This window comes from Podarcis pityusensis, assembly GCF_964106645.2.
Source record: "Podarcis pityusensis genome assembly, chromosome: 8".
Classification (NCBI taxonomy): Eukaryota; Metazoa; Chordata; class Lepidosauria; order Squamata; family Lacertidae; genus Podarcis; species Podarcis pityusensis.
In genome coordinates, this window is record NC_138033.1 from 79,456,043 (window position 1) to 79,481,874 (window position 25,832).

Genomic DNA, 25,832 nt, shown 5'->3' on the forward strand with positions numbered 1-25,832 from the left:
GCTTCTTTTGGGGGGTGGGGGATAATTTTGATTAAAACGAAAAAGGACAGCCACTTGACAAGGACAGAACTGTAAAGTTGGAAGGGATTTCCAAGGGATCTCCAACCTGCTGCAGTGCAGAAATTGCGGCTCAGTAATCCTTGACGTACCTGCACATACTGATTCTCTTGCACCATGACCTCGTTGGAGAGCACCTTGTTGACGGTGACACGCTTTGTGTCTGTTCCGGTGTACCCTGGAGTGGGGGAACAAAAGGCGGGGGAAAGAAGGTTACTCCTAGAAGCCACGTGCAGGGCTTGGCAGCTTCTTATTTTCTGAAAGGAATTCCTCAAATGTTACTGCGCGCGAACACGCACACACACGGCTGGATTTAGGTTTGATGAGGCCCTAAGGCTACTGAAGGTAATGGGGCCCTTTCTGTGTCTAGCTATCCTTTCTCAACAACAAATTGTCACTGTTTTCGGTGTTGAATATATGCTATACTAGGTATCTAAAGCCATTTGCACGTGTTGCCATGCAACCAGTCCATGCAGAATGTAGGCACCCTATATATAAAGGTAAAGGTAAAGGGACCCCTGACCATTAGGTCCAGTCATGACTGACTCTGGGGTTGCGGCTCTCATCTCGCTCTATAGGCCGAGGGAGCCGGCATTTGTCCGCAGACAGCTTCTGGGTCATGTGGCCAGCATGACTAAGCCGCTTCTGGCAAACCAGAACAGTGCACGGAAATGCCGTTTACCTTCCCGCCGGAGCGGTACCTATTTATCTACTTACACTTTGACGTGCTTTCAAACTGCTAGGTTGGCAGGAGCAGGGACCGAGCAATGGGAGCTCACCCCGCCGCGGGGATTCGAACCGCCAACCTTCTGATCAGCAAGTCCTAGGCACTGGTTTAACCCACAGCGCCACCCGCGTCCCACCCTATATATAGAAATGAGCAAACCAGTGATATTTTAGGGAGCAGGCTAGCAGGATGGGCCCATTACTTACATCATAGGAGCCTACACAACACAAAACACTGTTGCTGTAGGTAGGTTTTATTTTATTTGTCTTAATCTTATATTTTGGAAATGTACATCCAGTGGTTTTTTTCCTTTAAATTTTTTGGGGCCCCCAAGAGAGTAGAGCACTAAGCTATAGCTTAAACAAGCTTATACATAAATCTGGCACTGCACACACACACACACACACGAATATGAAATGTCTTGGACAGCGATGGCACTAGAAGAAGACACATTGGCAACTATAAGATGCATTTCTCAGGAGCAAGCAGATGAGTTTGAAAATAAGGGACCAGCAGCCTCGAAAATAAGGGATCAGCAGCCAAAATATGGGATTTTCCAGGCACAGGTATGTTCAACTTCTGAGCCCCACTGAGCCAAATGCAGAAAGCCCAGCCAGCAGCCAAACGAAGCCTCATCAATAAGGGACAGCAGCGGGACATGGCGCTGGGATAAGGGACTGTCCCGCCAAATAAGGGACGCTTGACAGCTATGGTCCAGAGCTAGGAAATGAACCAGGTCGAGGAGAAGGTTTTGCACCTAAAGACATGCTCCAGGGGCTCCAATTTAGGAAACCGGGTGCCTGGTTTTCAAGACCCCCAGTCTAGATGACCACCTCTCTGAGTGGAACCCCTGAAATACAGCACATCTCCCCGCCAGTGAATCCTGGGAACTGTAGTTTAAGGGTGCTGGGTATTTAGCTCTGTGAGAGGTACGCTATTTATTCCACAAAGTTTATGCACTGCTTGATTGCTATTTTTTCCCCAAGCTCGAAGTGGTTTATTAAAAAAGTTTAAGCAATAAAATGACCAAAAGGGACATTAACAAAAATCAAGTTAAAACAACAAACTGCCATATTAGAAGCAAAAAAACTTGTTCTGATGAATGGGAAGAGCCGCAAAAAGATTCCATTGAGCACATGGATTGACAATATGGACAGACTAGCCACATATGAACGAATTGCATGTCGACGCAAATTAAGAATGGATAAATATGAAGAAATCTGGAAGGAATATTTAAGTGATAAGGCGGACGGTGGTGGGAAGTAGGGGGATGAGAGGTGGGGAAATATTGTTAAAAGGGTGCAGTCACAGGTATATCAGTACTCAAATCTGAAATGTTATATTGTGTTATTAGTGCTATTGCGGTTTTTGTTGTATGTGTTTTTTTGTGGTGGTTGTTGTTATTGAAAAAATGATTAATTAAATAAATAAATAAAAGTTAAAAGAACAAACTTAAAAAAAACTTGCATCTGAATATACTGTATGGGTAGGCTGGCCCAAAGAAAAATGTTCTTGGCGAGTGCTGAAAAGAGGACACTGAAGGCGCCTGATTGATCTCAATAGGCAGGGAGTTCCAAAGTGTAAACTATACTTCCCATGATTATTGGGGGGTTTTTGGGGGGAGGGAGGGAGAAACTACTTTAAATGGACCTTAAATGCATGGTGTGACCATTGCTGCTTCTGTAATGTTGCCAATATTATCATACACAGCTGAGACTGCAGTAGCATCTGCTGGGTAGGGAGTTGCATTTCGAACATAGCCAACGCTCAGCTTGGGGGGGTCCAAGGCAAGAAGTGGATCTGATTATCCCCTACAAGGAGGCTGGATAATTTGAAGCCAGTGTCCATGATGCGTTCCAACTATGGGCCTCCCCTCCCCATTCTTTGGGACATAAGGCGATTGCAGGAGCCGTCTGTGAGACATCTTCGTCCTGCTTCCCCACACATTGGTGCAGAATAAGGATGGGCAAAGCCACTTGTGTGATTCTCTCTCTTTCTCTCTCTCTCTCTCTCACACACACACACACACAGAGAGAGAGAGAGAGAGAGAGAGAGAGAGAGAGGGAATAGTTTTGGGTTGAGTTACAAGGTGCTTTGCGAAAGGAGCGATAAAACTGATGAGCCAATTTTGCACAAGCTCTTTTAAAAAATGAATGAATGCAAACATGCCAGAGAGTCCATTCCCTCCTCAGAGGCAGGACTCTGTTCCAAGACAGCTACACGAAGCAAGATTGCCGTTTTGGGGACTTTTTAGTTTAGAGAAAAGGCAAGTAAGAGGCAACACGACAGGTATATAAAACTATGCCTGGCATGAAGAATGTGGCTAGAGAAAAGCTTTTCTCCCTCTCTCGTAACACTGCAACTCGCGGACGCCCAGCGAAGTTGAATGTTGGAAAATTCAGAACTGGTAAAATAAAGTCGTTTGTGCAGTGTTGAACTGCGGAACTCCCTCCCACAGGACGACCCACCAACCTGGATGGCTTTAAAAGAAAATGGGACAAATTCATGGAGGAGGAGAGGGCTATCAATGGCTACGAGCAATGATGGCTATACTCTAAACATCAAACGGAGGGGAAAGGGTTCTTGTGCTTGGCTTCTGTTTGCGGGTTTCCCACATGCATCTAGTTGGCCCCTGTGAGAACAGGATGCTGGACTTAGCTGGGCCACCGGCCTGATCTAGCAGGGTTTCTTTTTAGGCTCTTGTTCTAGATCTGTCTGAACAGCCTACCTTTGAACATGACGGCCTCTCCATGACCTTCTTTCTGCTTCTCCCTGAACAGCTTGTAGCAGGCGGAAGGGCTGGCCATGAGCATCCGGAATTGCTGAGAGGAGGAAAGGGAAACGAAGGGCTGTATCAGGGCAGGTAAAAGAAAGGACTTTTCCACGCAGCTCATGGTTACCGTATTTTTCGTTCTATAGGGCGCACCGGCCCATAGGACGCACCTCGTTTTTTTTGGGGGGGGGGAAAATGAATAAAAAAAATTATTACCCCCCCCGCCACCCCAAGCCTTGTGCACACCTGCAAGAAGCACGGGGCACCCTCCGGAGGGCTCCGCGTGCTTCGGGCTGCAGGCTACCGCCCCAAGCCTCACGCGCTCGGCGGGACCTCCTGCCGGGCGCGCAAGGCTTGCAGACACTCGCCCGAAGCACGGGGAGCCCTCCGGAGGGCTCCCCGTGCTTCGGGCGACAGGCTGCCGCCCCAAGCCTCGCGTGCTCGGCGGGACCTCCTGCTGGGCGCGCAAGGCTTGCGGACACTCGCCGGGGCTGCAGGCTGCTGCCTGCAAGCCTTGTGATCCCGCGGGAACTCCCACCGGGCTTGCAAGGCTTGCGGATAGCTTCCTGAAGCCTGGAGAGCGAGAGGGGTCGGTGCGCACCGATGCCTCTCGCTCTCCAGGCTTCAGCGAAAGCCTGCATTCGCCCCATAGGACGCACACACATTTCCCCTTCATTTTTGGAGGGGAAAAAGTGCGTCCTATGGAGCGAAAAATACGGTAAACTATGGAACTCCTTCCTGCAGGAGGCCATGCTGCCCATCCATCTGGATGGCTTGCTCGCTTGCTTATCGGGGATGCGGGTGGCGCTGTGATCTAAACCACTGAGCCTCTTGGGCTTGCCGATCAGAAGGTCGGCCAACTCAGCAGTTCAAAAGCACACCAGCGCAAGTGGATGAATAGGTACCACTGCAGCGGGAAGGTAAATTGGCGTTTCCATGCGCTCTGGTTTCCGTCACGGTGTCCTGTCCAGTTTAGTCATGCTGGCCACGTGACCTGGAAAGCTTTCTATGGACAAACGGCGGCTCCCTCAGCCTGAAAGCAAGATGAGCACCACAACCCCATAGTTGCCTTTGACTGGGCTTAACCGGCCAGGGACCCTTTACCTTTGCTTGCTTGCATTATTTGTTTATTTATTATATTCCTATGCCACTTTTAACTCACATGAGTCACAAAGCAGCTTACATACCATAAATAATAGCACAGCAGAACACAGCCTCGGCCCAGTATACCTGAAGGAACGTCTCCACCCCCATTGTTCTGCCCGGACACTGAGGTCCAGCACCAAGGGCCTTCTGGCGGTTCCCTCCCTGCGAGAAGCAAAGCTACAGGGAACCAGGCAGATAGCCTTCTTGGTAGTGGCGCCCGCCCTGTGGAACGCCCTTCCATCAGATGTCAAAGAAAAAAACAACTACCTGACATTTAGAAGACATCTGAAGGGAAGTTTTTAATGTGTGACATTTAAATGTATTTTTAATCTTTGTTGGAAACCGCCCAGAGTGGCTGGGGAAACCCAGCCAGATGGGCGGGGTACAAATAAATTATTATCATCATCATCATCATCATCATCATCATCATCATCATCACAACCGCAACATAAATCACATAAAATAATCAACTAATCACCATTAACAAAACCACTTAGAAAATAGGCTAAAAAGCACAACCACAAGAAAAGTCGTACAGTGGTACCTCGGGTTACATACGCTTCAGGTTACACACGCTTCAGGTTACAGACTCTGCTAACCCAGAAATATTACCTCAGGTTAAGAACTTTGCTTCAGGATGAGAACAGAAATCGTGCAGCAGTGGCAGCGGGAGGCCCCATTAGATAAAGTGGTGCTTCAGGTTAAGAACAGTTTCAGGTTAAGTACGGACCACCGGAACAAATTAAGTACTTAACCCGAGGTACCACTGTATTATAAAATTCACAAAGCGTTACAGCGCTCATAACCCACAAAACAATATTAACAACATTAACGAACTAAGAACCCAAAACAAACTAAGCATTGCTGAATTCACACATGCACACTCAGGAGAGTGTGACTCCCCATGTGTCCCCATGACTCTTCCATAGTCTCTGTCCAATCCTTTAAAAGAGGACTGAATGAATCCATAGGAGGGGAAGGTTATGGCCACGCCAGCTATGCTTTCATCGCTGTTTCTCAGCCCAAAACACATACTTAACTAGCAACAATGCGTAAGGGTCACAGACCTTCACAGCTGATGCTCACCTTTTTGCCAGGAATGGGGACAAAAGTCACAAACTCGTCCACGTGGCCCACCGTCAGCCAGTCAGAGTAGAGCTCGATGGGTGACTGGACTTTCTGGGCATAGAGGAAATCCCGCACCACCTTGGTCATCCTCCGCCCTGCGGACCTGAAAAGGTCAACATCCCCCCAAGAAAAAGAAGAAGGATGACCAATTAAGGATGAATGGCTTATGAAACTGATGGACTATGCTGAAATGGAGAAAATGACTGCTAAACGAAGAGGACATAATGATGAATTGTTTATGGGAGAATGGAAACCATTCATAGGTTATCTACTAAACTATCGCCCATACATGAAGTCGCAGGCAGGATTTGAAATATAAGCAGCAGATTATTGAAAGAATTAGCGATATTGGGGCTTAGATAATAAAAATCTGTGTTTTAAAGCAGCTAATAAAAATAAACATCAGGAAAGGAGGGGTGGGAAGTCAAGAAGAGGTTATGTATGTACAGTCAAACCTCGGATCCCAAACGCCTCAGTTTTGGAACATTTCCCAAACGCCGAAAATCCGGAAGTAAATGTTCCGGTTTTTTACTGTTTTTCAGAAGCCGAACATCTGACGCGGTTTCCACTGAGTGCAGGAAGCTCCTGAAACCAATCGGAAGCTGCGCCTCGGTTGTTGAACATATCGGAAGCCAAATGGGCTTCCGGAATGGATTACATTCAACATCCGAGGTTTGACTGTATAAAAAAACTATTGGATGATAAGTGCTTTGAAATATCTTTGGATATTTAATTATATAAACACATTCCCCCAGAAGAAGAGGAGGAAAAGAATGAGAGAGAAAAATGGGGCCAGTGAAAACAGACATGTATTTACAGGGCCGGCGCTATCATTTGTCTGAGTGAGGCAGGTGGCAGATCTTCTCCTTTGCCAGAGTTCATCATCGCCTCTGCACTGCTTTCACTGCAAGCCCTGAGGCCCTCATTGAAGAAAACAATCCCTCTTGCCACCGTTGACATGAGGCTCAGATGCCCGTTCAGCCAGCTTCTGGCCACAGAAAGGGCTGAATGTTTTGTCCTTTGCAGGAAAATGCATATTTGTCTTAATTCTTCCCATGCCCCTTTAGCCTCTGTCCTCATACAACGATGGCAGGCAACAGGGGGGGGCTTTGCGCAAGGCAAAAAAAGGTGCCCAAGCCCTATGATTGATAATGGTCAGTGGTGGGTTTTGAGTTTTCTTTTTTAAACCAGAAATTCAGGTCGTCTGGTCTTTTACAATATCGACCTCTGCGTGCACTCTCTTACAGAGGGAAGCTGCTTCCAATGAGGATTCTCCCCAAAGGGTACTCTTTTCCATTGGCAGTCACTGGCGGGCTGACTTCCAGATTCCCAAAAGAGTCCAAGCTGGTGACTTCTTCAAAGAGGGGCTCCCTGGACACGTAGCCGAAATCCGGGCCCTGCAGGGAGGGGAAAGATATCTGCTTCAATCACAGGGCTCCCACTACAATGTTAAGTATCATTGTTAAATTGACACGGAAATGGTGAATGCCTGTGTGTACAGCTGAAAGGGTTCAACTCCGAGATTCCATTGAAGCATTGGTGGATCCCTGATTGTGGATTGCTCTCTCCAGAGAGGCTCGCCTATGCCATCATCTTTAGACACCAGGCAAAAACATTCCTCTTTACCCAGGCCTCTGATTAGTAAGTAATCTATGGCCTGTAAAAGTGTGGGGGAAAGGATTGCTATTATTATGATTATTTTACCATTAGGCTGTCTGTCAGCATGCTTTTTACTATGTTTTTATCACGGATGCTTTGTAATTTGCTCTCTAATGTTGTACACTGCCCTGACATCTTTTGATAAAGGGCATTGCAGTGGTATCTTGGTACTCAAACAATTTGGAACCCAAACACTGCAAACCCGGAAGTGTTCCAGTTTGCGAACTTGTTTCGGAAGTTGAACGTGCTCCGTTTTGATGCCACATTTCCAATTTGAGTGTTACGCTTCCGATTTGAGTGCCACACTTCTGATTTGAGTGCTACGCTGAGGTCTGTCTGTTTTTCCTATTTATTTTGCTTTTTTGTTTTTGCGGCTCCTTTTTGTGGTTCTGCGGAACCCACTTCAGCTACTGATTGATTGATTGATTGATTGACTGATTGATTGTGTTACTGTACAGTGGTACCTCGGGTTACAAATGCTTCGGGTTATGCGCTTTCAGGTTGCGTACCATGGGAAACCCGGAAGTACCGGAAAAGGTTACTTCTGGGTTTTGCCAATCGTGCTTCGCACACGCACAGAAACGCCAAATCACGCACGTGTGCAGGCGCAGCACTGCGGGTTGCGGACATGCCTCCGTCACAGATTACGTCCGCAACCCAAGGTTCCACTGTAGTACATTGTTTATTGCTTTCATTTTATGGATCAATGATCTCATTAGATAGTAAAATTCATGTTAAATGGCTGTTTTAAGGGTTGTTTTTAAAAGTCTGTAATGGATTAATCCATTTTGCATTACTTTCTATGGGAAAGCGCGCCTTGGTTTTGGAATGCTTTGGTTTTGGAACGGACTTGCAGAGCGGATTAAGTTTGAGAACCAAGGTACCACAAAAATAAATTGAAATAACATCATCATCATCATCATCATTATTAATATTTATACCTTGCCCATCTGGCTGGATTTCCCCAGCCACTCTGGGCAGTTTACATCATATCTAAAAACATAATAAAAACATCAAGCATTAAAAACCTCCCAATAGAGGGCTGCCTGAAATAATAGCCATAACCATCAATAAATTGTCTCTGAGCTCCTTCATGGTTTGATAATTAATCCCTCTTCCCAGGGAACTCTAGGAATTGTAGGGAAATTTTGGGAACTCTCAGAGGGGAACTGGACTCTCCAAACATCCCTCACTACTCTTAACAGACTACAGCTCCCATGATTTTTTGGGGAAGCCATGACTGTGTAAAGTGGGATGATAGTGCTTTAAATGCACAGTGCAGATGGCACCTTAGGTCAATAACAGTGAAGGGTCTTGAAACAAACCTTGCTGGGTAACACAAAGGAAGGTCTAAAGGGCAGAAAAGGCACGTGTTGCCCTAATGTTATCTTGCAGAGGGCTTGGAGGTGTGAAGCAGCTGTCCTGACAGACAAGATGTCACAATACTCTGCTAATAAGCATGAAATGTCTCCACAGTGAGGCACATCCCAGTTCCCTGAGCTGTTTAAATCCCCCATAAGCTCCATTTGGAGGGCATCTGCTAGAGTTCAGCTGGGTGGGCTGCCTGCCCCCCTCATTGACTTTTTCACTTTATCTGCTGAGCTCGTGGCAATTCTCTGAGGATTATTTGCATCTGTGTGTGTCGGGGAAAGGAGATTGCTTTTAATGAATTAACTTATTGCTATTATCATTCATATATATATATACTCAGGGCCATAAACATAAATGGAAAAAGGCATCCACTCAAACCAGTCTAAAAACACAACAAGGTTAAAATCTTAAACAGACTGCTTAGGAAGAGCAGGGTTAAAAGTTAGAAGAAATAGGAACAACATATGCTCAGAGGCACTCTTGCTATTGACTTTGCACTGCAGTCCAAAGCAAAGTATAAAAGGGATCTTTAACTGGGAAGGGAAAGGGTGAAGTAAATGCATCTTTCCAGGACGAACGTCCCTAAATATGGTAAGGTCTGGGCTAAGAGCCCAACCTGCCTCGCCTAATCCAAGCTCACATCTGCAATCTAAGTTCGTATCTACTTAAACGCACACAGACGGCAGCCAGAAAATTGCACATAGCCTCTGTTTATTAAGCCACACAGCTTAATTTGGAATTGAGTCCAAATTTGGGGGCCACGAAGAGAGCTACATACTGGGCATAAAACTGAAGTGTTGGAAGCAGCCTTACATTTGTAATAATAAAATTTAAGGTCTTACATATATAATAAATGTTCATAAATGTACCAACCAAGCACGTACATAGATCAGCACAGGAAGACCGACCTGAAACCATTTTAACTCCCAAACTGTCCAAATGTTTTCTCTGCAAGGAGGGAGGGGGTCAGGGAGCCTTCCCATTGTCTCAGGAATTGGGAAATCACCATCTCAAAGGAATGGGCAGACTACCAGGAAAGGCAATGATGTTTGTGGGGGTTGGTCTTGGGTTATACCCCTTCTGTGATGTATGTATGATGTATGGAGGGGTGGTCTTGAGTGACAGGGCAGGGAATTTAAAATGTCTTTATAAGGCCTTGCACGCCATTTTTCTGGGTCCCTCCTCCTCCTGCATGTGAGGGGAGCACCCTGTTGCAACAGATCAATAAAGATCAGGCTTACTAGCTGCTTTGCTTCTCAATATTCTCTGGTTGGCCTCTGTTATTTTCTCCTACCAATAGGGAACCCACTTAAGGACTCTATATGGGCTCTTGGATACCCCATAAGGGAAGAAGGGCAGATTTTGTTTACAACACGTTGAATCAAACCTATTGGTTCTTCTAGCTCAATGTTGCCTACACTGACCTGCAGCAATGGCTCTCAAGGGTTCCAGGCAGGGGAGATTTCCAGACCCACCTGAAGAGGCTGCCAGCGGGGATTGAACCGGGGACCTTCTGCATGCCAAGCAGGTGTCCCTAGTACCACGCTGTGCTACGGCCCTTCCATGAACTTTTCACAGAGGCCACCAATTCAAACGATGTCTCAGCACCCAGGGAAGCATCTCCAGCCCACCTGCCTTCTTCCCCCGAGAGAGGACTCGAACGTATCATTCCTCCGTTTTTGGGGTGTGTATGTCTGCGTGTATGCAGAGGTTTGCGGTGCTGAAAACCGGTAGCCACCAACTGCTGGGGGACCAGCTGTCTTGCAGGGATAAGATGTCATGGATTCAAGTCAGCACCAGGAAGATTTACGAGTGACAGAGAGGGAATCTGCAATTTGGCAGTTCAAAAATCTCTGCCCAAAAAGGAAAAGGAGATGTTTGAAGGGGAGGGGTTGGCTGGGGGAGGGAGAGAAACATATAGGGAAGTTCGTGGATTTTTATTTTTAAAAGGTCCCACACTGACCTCAGGACAAGAGCCTTCAATACAGCCTCCAGCAGCTAGATGCTTTCCAGCTGTTTTGGACTACAACTCCCACAAGTCCTTGCATCATACAGCCCAACAAGCCCAGCATCCTCTTCTCACAGTTGTCTTTGGAAAAGCTGTAAGCAGGATCTGAGCACAACAGCCCTCTCCACTCCTGTGGCTTCCAGTAACTGGGATTCAGAAGCATTGCTGCATTTGACTGTGGAAGCAGAGGATGGCCATGGTGGCTAGCAGCCATCATAGAATTGTAGCATTGGAAGGGACCCTGAGGATCATCTCATTCAACCCCCTGCACAATGTAGAATTATGCAGCTGTCCCATGCCGGGACCAAACCTGCAACGTTGGCGTTATCAGCACCATGCTCTAACCAACTGAGCTCACCCCTCTACTCCATGAATTTGTGCGACCCTCTTTTAAAGCCATTCAAGTTGGTGGCCATCACTGACTTCTGCAGATGATTCTATCTATTGTTCTCACCTCTTCCTTGCCTCTAAGTGGAAAAGGAGAGGAGTAACTGATCTAGACCTGAGACACCCCATGCACTGCTGGTGAATACACACAAATGCTCTGCTTGTAGAAAAGTAAAAGGTAAAGGACCCGTGGACGGTTAAGTCCAGTCAAAGGTGACTATGGGGTTGCGGCACTCATCTTGCTTTCAGGCCGAGGGAACTGGCATCGTCCACAGAGAGCTTTCTGGGTCATGTGGTCAGCATGACCTAACCGCTTCTGGCGCAACGGGACACCATGACAGGAACCAGAGTGCACGGAAACACCATTTACCTTCCCACCGCAGCAGTACCTATTTATCTACTTGCACTGGCGTGCTTTTGAACTGCTAAGTTGGCAGGAGGTGGGACAGAGCAATGGGAGCTGACCCCGTCACAGGGATTTGAACCCCCAATCTTCTGATCAGCAAGCTCAAGAGGCTCAGTGGTTCAGACCACAGCGCCACCCGCGTGCTGCTTGTATACAGCAATTTAACATGGGTCAACTTCCGAGGCTGAAGAAAGGCCAACAGGGATTAGGACAGGAATGATTTAAGAGACAGATTTATAAACATTAGTTTTTAAAAATGAACTGCATGGAGAGTGGAAAGATAAAAGTTTCCTCCCTCTCTCCGAAAACAATACTTGTGGGCATCGAATGAAGCTGAATGTTGGAAGATTTAGGATATAAGGAAGTTCTTCTTCACACAGCACAGTGTTAAACTGTGGAACTCGCTCCTACAAGAAGCCATAACAGTCACCGACTTTGATATTTTAAAAAGAGGACTGGGCAAATTTGTGGAGGAGAGGGTTATCCCTGGCTACTAGCCACAATGGCTATGCTCTGCCTTTGCAGCCAGAGGCAGCAATGCTTCTGAATAACAGCTGCTGGAAACCACAGGAGGGGAGAGTTGCATTTGCACTCAAATCCTCTTTGTGGGCTTCCCATGGGTATCTGGTTGCCCACTGTGAGAACAGGATGTTCTATCTGGTCCAACCAGCTCCATCTGGTACACCGGTTGACCCTGCCTGCGCATGCACTTTCTCGCCAGAATGGTACATGCTCTGGTTATCTCCTCCTTGGACTACTGCAATGTGATCTACGTGGGGCTACCTTTGAAGGTGACCCAGAAATGACAAGTGATCAAGAATGCGGCAGCTACACTGGTAACTGGGAGCAGCCACCGTATAACACCGATCCTGAAAGACCTACATCTGCTCCCTGTATATTTTGGAGCACAATTCAAAGTGTTGGTCTTGACCTTGTAAGCCCTAAACAGCATTGGCTCTGTATACCAAAAGGAGCATCTCCACCCCCTTCATTCAGCCCTGACACTGAGGTCCAGCTCTGAGGGTCTTCTGGTGGCTCCCTCCCTGAGAGAAGTGAAGCTACAGGGAACTAGGCAGAGGGCCTTCTTGGTAGTGGCGCCCATCCTGTGGAACACCCTCCCATCAGATGTCAAGGAGATAAGGAACTACACAACTTTTAGAAGACATCTGAAGGCAGCCCTGTATGGGGAAGTTTTTAACGTTTGAAGTTTTATTATGTTTTTTATGTGCTGGAAGCCTCCCAAAGTGGCTGGGGAAACCTAGCCAGATGGGAGGGGTATAAATAATAAAAAAGTATTATTATTATTAGGAACTAGCTGGGCCTTGGGCCTGATCCAGCAGGGCTCTTCTTATGTTTTTAAGAAAGGAGAACAGGGATTCAGAGCAGGAAAGATGGAAAGGAATCACAAAAGGGGTCTAGGTTTCAACAAGACTGAAAAACGGCCTGGCAGGATATTAGGTTGTTTGAACCTACTTTGCAAGGTGTAATCCCATCTCCGCGATTAGGTTACCGGGCGGTGCAACGAAGCACATCGCAGAAGGGCCCTTTTTCTTCCTGCCAGAAGATGCTTCGGCGATTGCGCCAACCCGGCCAAGGAGAAAGCAAAGTTGTGGCCGACGACAGCTTGACGGCTTCATCCCAAGGCCAGGAAAGAACTGGGATTCCTTCCCTGTGATGTCCTTGGACAAAACGTCTCTTTTCCTTAAAGGCCTTGTGGGCTCGGAATGGCAGGTGGGTAGGAGTGGCCAGGAAGCCACCAGAGAAAGCGCAGAGTCTTTTGCCTGGATAACGTTACCAGAGCTCCCCGTACGAATCCTACCTCCAAATAGATTTCAGAATGACTCAGGGTATCTGTTTCATCGCCTTAATCCTTCGTCATTCAATAATCCTGACTGCGAAGGCCTGTTTTGCTTGTCCGAGGATAACTGGGGCAGCCTCGTGGCCGTAGCCAATTGCGATGCCATCTTACGAATTCGTGGTATGGGGAGGGCTGCAAAAGCCTCCCTGGGAAGGGGGCAGCATGCCAGCTGCATCGCTGGAGCCCAAGGACTGGAAGATTTTGGAGGGGAGGGGAGGGCCACTAAATGGCATTAATAAGGGCATCTGCCTGGGTGGAGTTGGGTCGAGAGATGTTGTGTTAAATCCCAAAAGAACCTCAAAAACTAAACAAAACACCCCAGCACATTCTGCTCTTGCAAATTTGTGACTTTCTGCATGCATTGAATGATTGTTGTTTGTTATTCTGATGGATAATTGTGTTGAGGGTTCCGCCCCCCCTTTTACAATCAAGCAGTGCATAAATTTTGTGAAATAAATATGTCAGAAACTTTTAATCAGTTGTCTTGGTGAGATTTACAATCATTGCACAGTTGTTTTTGGACAGGGCTGTGACTCAGCGGTATAGCCCCTGCTTTGCGTGGCGGACGAGGCCCCCATTTCAATCAATGCTGGCAGCATTTCCAAGCAGGGAGGGGCCACAGCTCAGTGGCAGAGCACCTGCTTGGCCTGCAGAAGGCCCTAGGTTCAATCCTGACATCTTCTAAGTAGGGCTGGGAAAGACTCCCTCCCTGAAACACTGGAGAGCTGCTGCCAGTCTGTGTGGAGAGCTCTGAGCTAGGTGGACCCAAGGCACTGGCTCAATATAACCCAGCTTCCTGTCTTCCTGTGGACATTTTAATTTTGTGTGTGCTTCTTCAAAAAGTCACTGAATAAGGTACCTCTTTTCAGAGAAATCTTGCAGCAACACCACATGGGTATATGATGATGTTGATGTTTTAAACGCATATATCACCCTTCATTACAAGATCACAGGTTTGTTCACAGAATAAACTGAATAGGGACGCGGGTGGCACTGTGGGTTAAACCACAGAGCCTAGGACTTGCTGATCAGAAGGTCAGCGATTCGAATCCCTGCGACGGGGTGAGCTCCCGTTGCTCGGTCCCTGCTCCTGCAAACCTAGCAATTGGAAAGCACGTCGAAGTACAAGTAGATAAATAGGTACCGCTGTGGCGCGAAGGTAAACGACGTTTCCGTGCGCTGCTCTGGTTCACCAGAAGCGGCTTAGTCATGCTGGCCACACGACCCGGAAGCTGTACGCCAGCTCCCTCGGCCAATAAAGCGAGATGAGCGCCGCAACCCCAGAGTCGGTCACGATTGGACCTAACGGTCTGGGGTCCCTTTACCTTTACTAAAGAATTAAAACAAAAACAACAAAACAATAAGGTAGGGAAAAGGGGGCACCCCAAGGAGTCGACACCACCTGCCCAAGTGGGGCAGGCTCCTGGCACCCCGTCTCTTGCAGCAGCTCCCTGAACCATCACAGCCCTTGTTTATCTTGTGCTTGGGAGACTCGCTTGGTGGAAAGAGAAGACTGCAGCGTCCTTCTGCGTATGCCTGAGGGCACAATTTCTGGTGGGCACAGTGGGGAGAGGGAGGCTGCCATAAGGATGATTTATGCAGGAATGAGGATGTATTGGGTTAGTGCCTGGGTTTCCACTTGCTTCTCCTAAATGGCGGAGAGGCAATTCACTCCGGGAGGTGATGGAATGGAGCCTTTTTCTCATTCCTCTTCACGCTCATGGGGGATTGGAGACTTGAAACTTTGCTGCCGAGGGGTGGGGGTGGGGTGATTCCAAAACCCATGGCTCCCGAGGCCTTGCCTCAAAAAGGAGATGGCAGAGCTGGAGAAGACCCAGATAAGTGCAAGCAATATGATCAAGGGGATGGAAAGGTTGCAGTGTTTGTGACTTATTAGTTCAGAGAAAAGGCAAATAAGAGGTGATGCGATAGAGGAGTTGAAATGCTTTCTTCCTTTCTCATAAAGCGAGAACTCCACTGAAGCTGAATGTTGGAAGATTCAGGGCTGATAAAATTATGAAAGGACGTCTTCAGGTAGCACAGAGCTAAACTGGGGGAACTTGTTTCCACAGGAGGATGTGATAATCGCCAACGCCAGTGCCTTTAAAAGAGGATTGGGCAAATTCAGGGAGGAGGAGAGGGCTAGTGACGGCTACTAGACAGCTCTGCCCTGCAGTTGGAGGCAGCATCAATTCTGAACACCAATTTCTAGAAACTCCACAATTCCGCGACTTTTCACTGAGACGCTCTGAGATTCTAACTACTTTGCCACTTTTAGGAAAGGTCCTTCGGGAAAGATCCCAGTTTCCATTCCTATAATGGCTCAGATGGGACCCTTGCGGCTAGGACTGCTTCTCCCCTTGGTTCATTCAAGCCAAGTCCTTCTGCGCAGAGAAATAATTTCTCCCGCCTCTCAGTTTTTCCATTAAGCCCCACAAAGGGCTTATGGATGGCCACGTGTGCCTTGCCGGAGAAGGGGGCGAGAATATTTGGCTAAAGTGTCCCATCTGGAAAATGAGATTGGAAAAGATAGGAGGCAGAATAGAGGAGGCTTCAAAGCAAACAATTGGAATATAATACGTTCAGCTCGCTCCAGAGTCCAAAATTGCTTTTCTAAATGCTATTATTCCACCCCCCCTTTTAGAGGGGCGATTGCTTGCATACATATTTATATATATTTGCAAAGTAAGAGCCAGAGATCAACGTGGTATTCCTTTCCTGCATGACAAATCCAGGACTGGCTGTACTCATTCGAGGCATGATAAATGATAGATCTCACCATGTTTAAAAGCGATTAACCTTCTCTGAGGCGGGCGCGGACCATGAGGGGGGTGCCAACAGCGCTCCGCGCTCCCGTCTCCTGTTACCAGCGACGCGGGGTGGCGCCCAGCGGCAAGACAGACTGGTGCCCAGGCACCCCCTAAATTTCAAGGGTACAGACATCTCACGAGAGGCTAGAAGGACACACACAGACCAGATCTGGTGGTGCGAATCTAGACTTGAGGTCCAATGAGGTTAACGGGTTGCCAAAGGTTCGGCCCTCACCCTGCCCACTTTTCTGATTCGCTGCTGGCAAGGGCTCCTGCCTGTCCTTGGCTGACATTGCTTGACGCAAGCCGTCAGTGGGCTGTCCAGCAAGAGGGGGCAGTTTTTAGATGCCTCGCCCGTTCTTGACGCTCACCTCTAAAGGGATCCTGGAGAGGTGGAAACGGTTCAGAAAAGGGAGACTCCCCTAGGAGGAAAGGCTTCAGCATTTGTGACTTTAGAGAAAAGGTGGCAACGTGATAAAATTATGCCTGGCAAGGAGAAAGCGTAACACAATAACTGGTGGACATCCAGTGAAACTGAACGTTGGATGGAAGATTCAGGATGTATAAAAGGAAGTCCTTCTTTGTGCAGCACAGAGTTAAACTGCGGAACTCACTCCTGCAGGGGGCAGAAATGGCCATCAATCTGGATGGCTTTTTTAAAAAAAAGGATTAGGGAATTAGGCAAATTCATGGAGGGGAGAGGGCTGTCAATGCCTACTAGCCCGATGACCATGCTTTGCGTTTGGAGGCAGTAAATAATAATAATAATGATGATAATTTATTTATTATTTATACCTCGCCCATTTGGCTGAGTTTCCCAGACACTCTGGGCAGCTCCCAATAGAGTGTTAAAAACAATACAGCATTAAATGCTTCTGAACGCCAGTTGCTGGAAAGGGCAAGAGAGGAGCGAGCTCTTGTGTTTGAATCCTACTTGCTGGTTTTGCTTTGGGGCATCTGGCGGGCCCTTGTGAGAAGAGGATGCCCACTATGCCCTTATGTTCTCTGACTGAAGGCATGTGCGATCCCAAAGCAAGAAGGCCTGGAGAGCCCTTCTGAGCTGCCGTTGATCCAAAAGGGAAAGGGCTGTAAAACTGAGTGATACAGAGCATCTGCTTTGTAGGTCCCAGGTTCTGTCCTCAGCAGCATCCTAAGGTAGGGCTAGAAAAGACCTGAAACTTTGGAGAACCACTACCACTACTGGTGTAGGCAATACTGAGCTAGCTGGACCAAGGGTATAAAGACAGCTCCTATGGTGCTGTTTAAGTCAGCCCCTTATTCCAAAACCATTGAGGATTGCAAAAGGTGTTGAAATTTTGGGAGGCTGGATAAGTTACAATGGAATGGTCTCAGTGGTGGGGTGCTCATTTTTATTCTCATTTATTTATGATTATTACTTTGTCAAAATAAAATAATAAAAACTTTAAAAAGAAAAGGGGAATCTTGGTGTTTTTAGGGGGCAGGGAAGCAACAGGGGAGATGACGTAGTCCAGCTGTCCTGCATCATCCAGTGTCTTCGCTCTGCCCCTTCCAAGGGGAACAGAGCAGATGAAGACAGCGTGATCTCACAGAGCGAAACAGCAGCATTAAAAACCCATTTCTTTTCAGGTGACTGACCCAGCGGGTTCCACGTCAGCCTCCTGCTGCTCCCAGATGCCCTTAACCATTGCTGCCCTTTCCGTTGCTGCCCTCTCTCCCCAGCGAAAAGCACACAAGGTCTGGTGGGGGCTCTGGAGAAATGAGCTAGGCTCAGCCCTCATCACACTGGGTCAACATCACCCTTCTGGAGTTCCCATACCCACATTTGGCCCCCCTGCCATACACACAAGCCTCCTTTGCAGCCAGAGGAGGGGATAGCTAATGGGCTGGCCTCCGGATGCTGCAGAATTCTGACTCCCTTCAGCCCCAGCCAGCAGGGCCCAGGGGTCAGGGATGAGGACGGGAGCTGGGAGCCCAACAACAGTATAGTTAAACTGTGGAACTCACTTCCACAGGAGGCAGGGAGGGCCACCAACTTGGATGGCTTTAAAAGAGGGTTGGGCAAATTCACGGAGTAAGTTAAAGCTATCAGTGGCCACTATCCATGATGGTCGTGCTCGGCTTCTGCAGTGTGAAGCTTCTGAATATGAGTTCCTGGAAACCGTAGTAGGGGAGAGCTCCTGTGCTGCTTGTGGGTTTCCTGCAGGCCACTGTGAGGTCAGGATGCTAGACTAGATGGGCTATTGGCCTGATCCTGCAGGCTTTCCTTAGGTTCTTATGGAAATTTTGCGCTTTAAAAGTGGGCTGGATGTGCGTCCGACGGACAGTGTGGCTCTGCTCTCTGCCAGCATAGTCTGCCTTCCTGGCAGGATGCACGTTTGGGATGGCAAAGCAGATGAGAGCAGACCTTACCTTAGCAAAACTTCCTTCGCACAAGGGAATTCAGGATAAATCACATGTTGTGGTAACGGTGGTAAGAAGAGGATGCTCTTACCAAAATCTCTTTCACAGCGAAGTCTTCGAGGCCTCCGTTCCTCGGGGAGTCCAGGACCACCGGGAAGCCCTTGTGGGGGGCATGGATGTAGCCAAACTCAATCTCATCCTGCAGAGGAAAAGAGAAATCAGCAAGATCTGGACTCCCTCCATGCAGACTGAAGGTGTAAATAGGTGAATAAACCATATTTCTTAAAGCTATGACAATCTCTGCCGTGTCTCAATTCTCCGAAGGAACACAGACCCTGGGTGAGTGCCTGGAACCCCATGGGCTCTTGCCAAAGAGGGGACTCGCCCAACATTTGTAACATTAGATTGCAGAGCTGCCTCCTCACAAAGGGCTTTGCTTTAATCTAGCAAGCTCAGTTCCTTAATGACCCACTGGGGATAAAAATAATTCCCCCCCCCTTAAAAATAAAAATAAAAATCTGCCTGCTAAACATGCATCCTGCCAGGAAGCTGGGAGCCCACAGGTAAAACCAAGGACATCCGATGAAGCTGAATGTTGGGAGATTCAGGGCAGAGAAAAGCAAGTCTTTCTTCGTGCAGCAAGGAGTTAAACTGTGGAACTCTCTCCCACAGGACGGGGTCACCAACTTGGATGGCTATACAAGAGGACTGGACAAATTCGCGGAGGAGGTGAAAGCTGTCAGTGGCTACTAGCCGTGAGGACTATGGTCTACCTCTGCAAGAGGAAACAGCAATTCCAATTTGCTGGAAACTGCAGGAGGGGAAAATTGCTCTTGTGTTCGAATCCTGGGTTTCCCATCATGGGCATCTGGTTGGCCACTGTAAGTACAGGATTCTGGACTAGATAGGCCATTGGCCTGATCCAGCAGATCTCTTCTTACAGCTTACCTTTACTGAAAACCTGGGAAATTGAAGTTCAGGAAATGTGGGCAGAATCGTGGATTGGGAGCTTTAGACTGAGTCATGTCGTTGGCCCAAGTACCTTGGTACTGTCCACACTGGCTGGCAGCAACGGCTCCCCAGAGTTTAAGACTGGCAACCCACTCACCTGCATCCACCGGTCCCCTCGGTTCATGTACCGTGAGCAGACCGACACCTTGCAGTTAGCTTTGCTGACCAAGTTCTTGATCTCCTTCAGGAAGAGGTAATTATCCTTCACACTGACAGGGGAGGACAAAGATGGGTTAACTGGGGATGCTTTCATGGCCAGCTTGAAAGTAGGGTGGGGTGGGGTGGACTCCACAGATCAGGGCTGGGGAACAGCTATGCCCCTCCAAATGCTGACATCATGGTCAATGGTCAGAGATGATGGGAGTTGGTAACATCTTTGGGTACCCCTGGTTCCCCATTAAAAGGAGGCAGAGCTGTGAAAGGGGTAAAGGTAAAGGGACCCCTGAGCATTAGGTCCAGTCGTGGCCGACTCTGGGGTTGCGATGCTCATCTTGCTTTACTGGCCGAGGGAGCCGGCGTACAGCTTCCGGGTCATGCAGCCGGCATAACTAAGCCGCTTCTGGCGAACCAGAGCAGCACACGGAAACGCCGTTTACCTTCCCGCCAGAGAAGGTATTTATCTACTTGCACTTTGACGTGCTTTCGAACTGCTAGGTTGGCAGGAGCAGGGACCGAGCAACGGGAGCTCACCCCGTTGCGGGGATTCGAACCACCGACCTTCTGATCAGCAAGCCCTACGCTCTGTAGTTTAACCCACAGCACCACCCACGTCCCAGTGAAAGGGGTAACTGCACGTAATAAAGGCAAGTGTTTGAGGTGCGAAGTATGGGCAACAAAGGCAAGTGAGGGGAGGGTTCAAGGACAGGGAAGCTGTGGCCCCTTAAGTGTCATTGGACTCCCAGCAGCCAGCATGACTTAAGGGATGGTGATGGGAGCTGGAGTCCAGCAACATCTGGAGTGCTGCAGATGTTCCTCTCCCCTGAAGTTGACAAAGCCCTTGCCAAGAGGCTACCCCCCCCCCCAGTATGTCACAAACAATTCTGCCTTTTCTCCCTTTTCTCCCACTACTGCCTTCCAGACCACCTGGCATGATGCTTACGGGTGAGAAAACCTGTTGATTTCGGTTTCTAACTTTTTTCAAACCTTACCTTTAGTTCTCCACCTTCCCACACCAGCTAGTGATTTTCTTTTTAATAAAAATTCATCAAAATTAATTGGCATTTTAGGGAGAATTTCTCCTAACGCTCACACATCAGTCTGCATTTTGAACTTCTTGTAAATACACATTGTAGCAAAGCAATTTCCCCTAACTGCAGCACGTTCTTGTATGATATTCATTTACACTTTGCACCTGTGTATGGTGTTTTTTTTGTACACACAACTTGGTTAGGGAACTTCACTGCAAAATTCGGAGAATTAGGTAGATTTGCTTTACAATGCGAACTGGCTCGAACGTCTTCCTGACCTCATCCTTTTGTAAGTGCCATTAAATGGCACTTGCATTAAACATCAGTGATCGTCATAATAAAATGTTTCTCCTTTTATACTATCAGCTGCTGTTTGTTGCATCTCCCTTGTTGCTGTCGAATGCTTAGTTTTTGGAAAAAAAGAAACCCACCACTGACAGAACCTGAACCCCAGCCGAGTTTCAGGATGCAAAAGCTGGTTTTACAAATTCAAACCAAGCCCTGCATTCAAAACATCTCCTGTTAAGTTCCAACGCCTCCTCCTTTTCTGACACCTTACCTGCAGACAAAAACGTTGACTGGCGCCAAAGTGTTTGGGGTCATGATCCATGGGGCGATCCGGAAGACTACGGTGTCTGTGAAAATTGGGGTCTGTGGAATACCCTGGAAGAAAGATGGAGACAGCTTGTATTCTGCTACTCCAGAAGGCAGGACCCAAACCAACAGATCAAAATTACAAGATAGAAGTTTCCGACTAAACATTAGGAAGAACTTTCTGCTCTTATTCAGGGACTGGTATTCAGAAGGATTGCTGCCTCCAGCCATGGTGGCAGAGAACCACCCTGGCTAGTAGTATCAAGGAACAACTGGTGAAACAGAACAGTGCATGGGTTAATAAATAATAATAATAATAATAATAATAATAAATTTTTATTTATACCTCACCCTCCCCAGCCAGAGCTGGGCTCAGGGCAGCTAACACCAGTAAAATTACAATAATAATAATAATAAAACCAATTTAAAATACAGGTTAAAATATAATTTAAAATGCAGCCTCATTTTAAAAGTAGCCCATGGATCAAAACCGTAAGGGGAGGGCAACATAAGGGTCAGACTGAGTCCAAACCCAAGGCCAGGCAGAACAGCTCTGTCTTGCAGGCCCTGTGGAAAGATGTCAAGTCCCACAGGGCCCTAGTCTCTTGTGACAGAGCGTTCCACCAAGTCGGGGCCAGTACTGAAAAGGCCCTGGCCCTAGTTGAGACCAATCTAACCACCTCGCAACTTGGGACCTCCAAGGTGTTGTCATTTGTGGACCTTAAGGTCCTCCGCGGGGCATACCAGGAGAGGTGGTCCCATAGGTACGTGGCCCTAGGCTGCATAGGGCTTTAAAGGTCAAAACCAGCACCTTAAACCTGACCCTGTACTCTACCGGCAGCCAGTGCAGCTGGTAAAGCACAGGATGAATGTGATCCCGCGGCAAGGACCCCGTAAGGAGCCTCACCGCGGCATTCTGCACCCGCTGGAGTTTCTGGGTCAGCTAAATACCCTGTTATTGCACCAATGAAATGTTGCAGAATGCACCGGTGATAAAAAGCCACCAATCCAGTAAACACGGTGGCCCTTTGTTTTTAAAAACTGGCTGCCCAGAGAAACAGAGACAGCTACGGGATGTTGACCAACAGCACAGCTTCTGTGAGGGAAGAGAAAGGTCTGCTGGGGCAAGGAAGCAGAAGGCAGAACACAGGTCCATTAGGGATCCCTAGCCAGATTAGCAGGTGGCTAATAGAAGTTGCAGGCCCCACGAGAGTCATGCGCAGCATTCCAGCAGGCGAGTGAGAGAACATGAGAAGGCCGTCCAGCTTAATTTAAAGCTGGCCTTTTCTTCTAGCGGCCCCCAATTCATATTGCTTTGTTGGGGTGGGGGTGAAGAGGCAGGTGGGAAGGGGGCGGGAGAGGCAGCGAGAGAGATTCACACACCAAGCAGCCTCTTTGTGGCTGAAGTAGCAGACAAAGAGAAAAGGGAAACTTGAAAGCGAACCCGTCACCTGCCAAGGGAAAACTGGCACATTAACAGTGTGAAGTGAAGTGTCGAGCCCTAACATCAGCAGCTCCTTCTGCAGTTACACCATGCCAGTGGCCAGGAGGAGGGGACAGCTTTTGGATGCCTGAAAGCAACAACTTCCATTAGCTGCTTGCTAACTGGGCTGCATACTGCTGTTTGGACAGCGTGGCATAGTGGTTAGAGTGCTGGGAGAAACCAGGGTTCGAATCCCCCTTACTTGGCCATGAAACTCGCTGAGTGGCCTTGGCCAAGCCACTGGCCCTCTGTCTAACCTACCTCACAGGGTTGTTGCGGGGAGTAACTTAGGAGAGGGAGTACCATGTGCCTGAGCTCCTTGGGAGGAAGAAAGGTGGGCTGTGAATACAATAAATATCAGACTAACATCCTGCCCTGCCACACCAGCTTCCTTACCCGCACAGACCTTTCACTTCCCTCGCGGTGTTGTGCTGTTGATCAACATTCTGCAGCTGACGTTTCAAAGCCTTTTTGCTTAAAAGCGGCACTTGAGGTGATCTTTAAAACTGTAATGACGGTGACATACCAGCCCGAATGGGAACCTTACCTAACACTGAATTTTATACATTAAATTTGTGAAAATCTAATAAAATTTATTATATAAAAAAGGAACGCCCTACCGTCAGATGTCAAGGAAATAAACATCCCCCTGACTTTTAGAAGACACCTGAAGACAGCCCTGTACAAGGAAGTTTTTAATGTTTGAGGCCTTTTTGTGTTTTAGTATTTTGTCGGAAGGTGCCCAGAGTGGCTGGGGCAACCCAGTCAGATGGGCGGCATATAAATTTTAAAAAAGTATTATTATTTGAAGCATCCTCTTTGCTGGATGAAAGCATCTCCACTGCCTCCACTGCACCCACCCCCCTTTCTCTGGCCGAACCTCAGCAACTGGCTCCAGCAGGCTGACGTTGATGGTGACGAGACCGTCGAAGCCGGCGTCTGGGAAGCGGAGACCCTCAACAAAGAATTCCATCTCTGCAGAGCCCCCTGTGTATTTCACAACGTGGAAGAGCTTCCGTGGCCCCAGGACGTGGATGTAGCGCTGGCCAAAGAAGGGATCTGCGGGTCAAATATATGTTGGAAATGTAAGGAAAAATGAAGGCACCTTTTATCATATGTGGTGGAAATGTCAGGTAATAAAAGAATTTTGGGAAATGATATATAATGAATTGGAAAAAATGCTTAAAATAACTTTTTCTTTAAAAACCCAGAAGCCTTTCTTTTAGGGAGTCTAGGTGCCAAAATCCCAATGGAGCAGAAATCTATTTATGTATGCAATCACGGCTGCACGGATGCTATTGGCTCAGGGATGGAAAGAAGATAATGTCCTGACCAGAGAAGAACGGCAGATTAAGATGATAGATTATGCCAAAATGGCCAAATTGACTGGAAGAATCAGAAATCAGGAAGACCAAAATTATAATAAGGAATGGGGAAATTTTATAATTTATCTTAAAAACCATTGTAAGCAGTTAAAATCATTAGCAGTGTTGAAATAACACTTGCAGTTTAAAGTTGAATTTTGGATATAACGGAGAGGTAAAAAAAGATTTGGATTATTCTAAAAGATGCAGGAGGAAATGATTAACAATAGGACCCACAAAGGGGAGGAGGGAAGTCCAGGGGATTCTGTGGTATTTTGTTTTTATGTTGTATCTTGGATATGGGATGTAAAATATTAATCTGAAAAACCAAATAAATATTTTTATTTTTTTTAAAGAAGGGGTCTGTGGCGGGAAAGAAAGCGGAGATCAACACAAGTAAGGAAGAACTCTGCTGGATCAGGCCAGGAGTGCATCTAGACCATCATCATGTTCACAGGAAGCCTGCATGCAGGATTCGAGCACAAGAGGCCTTCCCCTCCAGTGGTCTCTGGCAACTGGGATTTAGAACCACTGCTTCCTCCAGCTGTGGAGGCAGAGCATAGCCATCTATGCAGTAGCCTTCGAAAGCCCTTTCTTCCTCCATCAATTTGTCTGATCCTCTTTTATAGCCATCCAAGTTAGCGGCCATCACTGCCTCCTGAGGCAGGGAGTTCCATAGGTTAACGCAGCGCTGTGTGAAAAGGGGCTTCCTTTTCTCTGTCCTGAACCTTCCCACATTCAGTTTACTTGGACATCCCTGAGTTCTAGTGTTATGAGAGGAGGAAAACTCCACTTTCTCTGTGCTGTGCACAATTTTATAAACTTCTATTGTGCCACCGCTTACTTTTATCTAATTTTAAAGTCCCAAATCTATCCTCGCAGGGGAGTTTCTCCATCCCCTCTTTGATCATTTTGGCCGCTTTTTTCTGAAACTTAAATATATATATATATATTACAAGATTTATTGTGAGATTTTATATATCAATTACCAAGCATTGCCTTCCAGGACAAATACATGTACAGATGTTAAGCCTGGCCTGCAAACATCCACATGGAACCAAAACAGGCTGGGAAAATCTTTTGCATTACAGATTAAAATCACATCCTTTTCCAACTCTGCCATATCCGTTTTGACGCGAGGCAACCAGAACTGTACATGGTATTCCAAATGCGGCCGCACCAAAGATTTGTAAAAAGTCATTACGATATCAGCAGCTTTATTTGCAATTCCTTTCCCAATGATCCCTGGAGCATGGAATTTGCCTTTTTCATGGCTGACACACACCAGGTCGACATCTTCATCGAGTTAGTGAAGGCCAGGTTCAAATACGAGTTCCTTTTCTGTGATTTGGAGGGAAATTGGGATTGGGCAGGGTCCGAGAAAACTGACATCCAAGGAGCAAGCCCACCCAACCCTGCTATCCACTGAGGAGGTGAAGGCAACTCCATTGCCCTCCCCCAACCCAGCTAATTAATACACT

The 25,832-nt window shown here is 47.5% G+C and overlaps 1 protein-coding gene across 2 annotated transcripts in view; it reads right to left on the reverse strand.

The window, feature by feature from the left end:
• Positions 1-25,832, reverse strand: part of LOC308483757 (protein-arginine deiminase type-2-like) — a 72,287-nt gene that overhangs the window by 2,666 nt on the left and 43,789 nt on the right. For both annotated transcript variants that reach the window (XM_081017955.1, XM_081017956.1), the window contains 8 exons: positions 23,868-24,046; positions 21,470-21,573; positions 19,821-19,932; positions 18,804-18,911; positions 7,077-7,228; positions 5,790-5,934; positions 3,513-3,606; positions 150-235 (listed from right to left, as the gene is read on the reverse strand). In XM_081017955.1, coding sequence (XP_080874081.1) covers positions 150-235; positions 3,513-3,606; positions 5,790-5,934; positions 7,077-7,228; positions 18,804-18,911; positions 19,821-19,932; positions 21,470-21,573; positions 23,868-24,046 — 980 coding nt within the window. The remainder of the gene's footprint in view (positions 1-149; positions 236-3,512; positions 3,607-5,789; positions 5,935-7,076; positions 7,229-18,803; positions 18,912-19,820; positions 19,933-21,469; positions 21,574-23,867; positions 24,047-25,832) is intronic.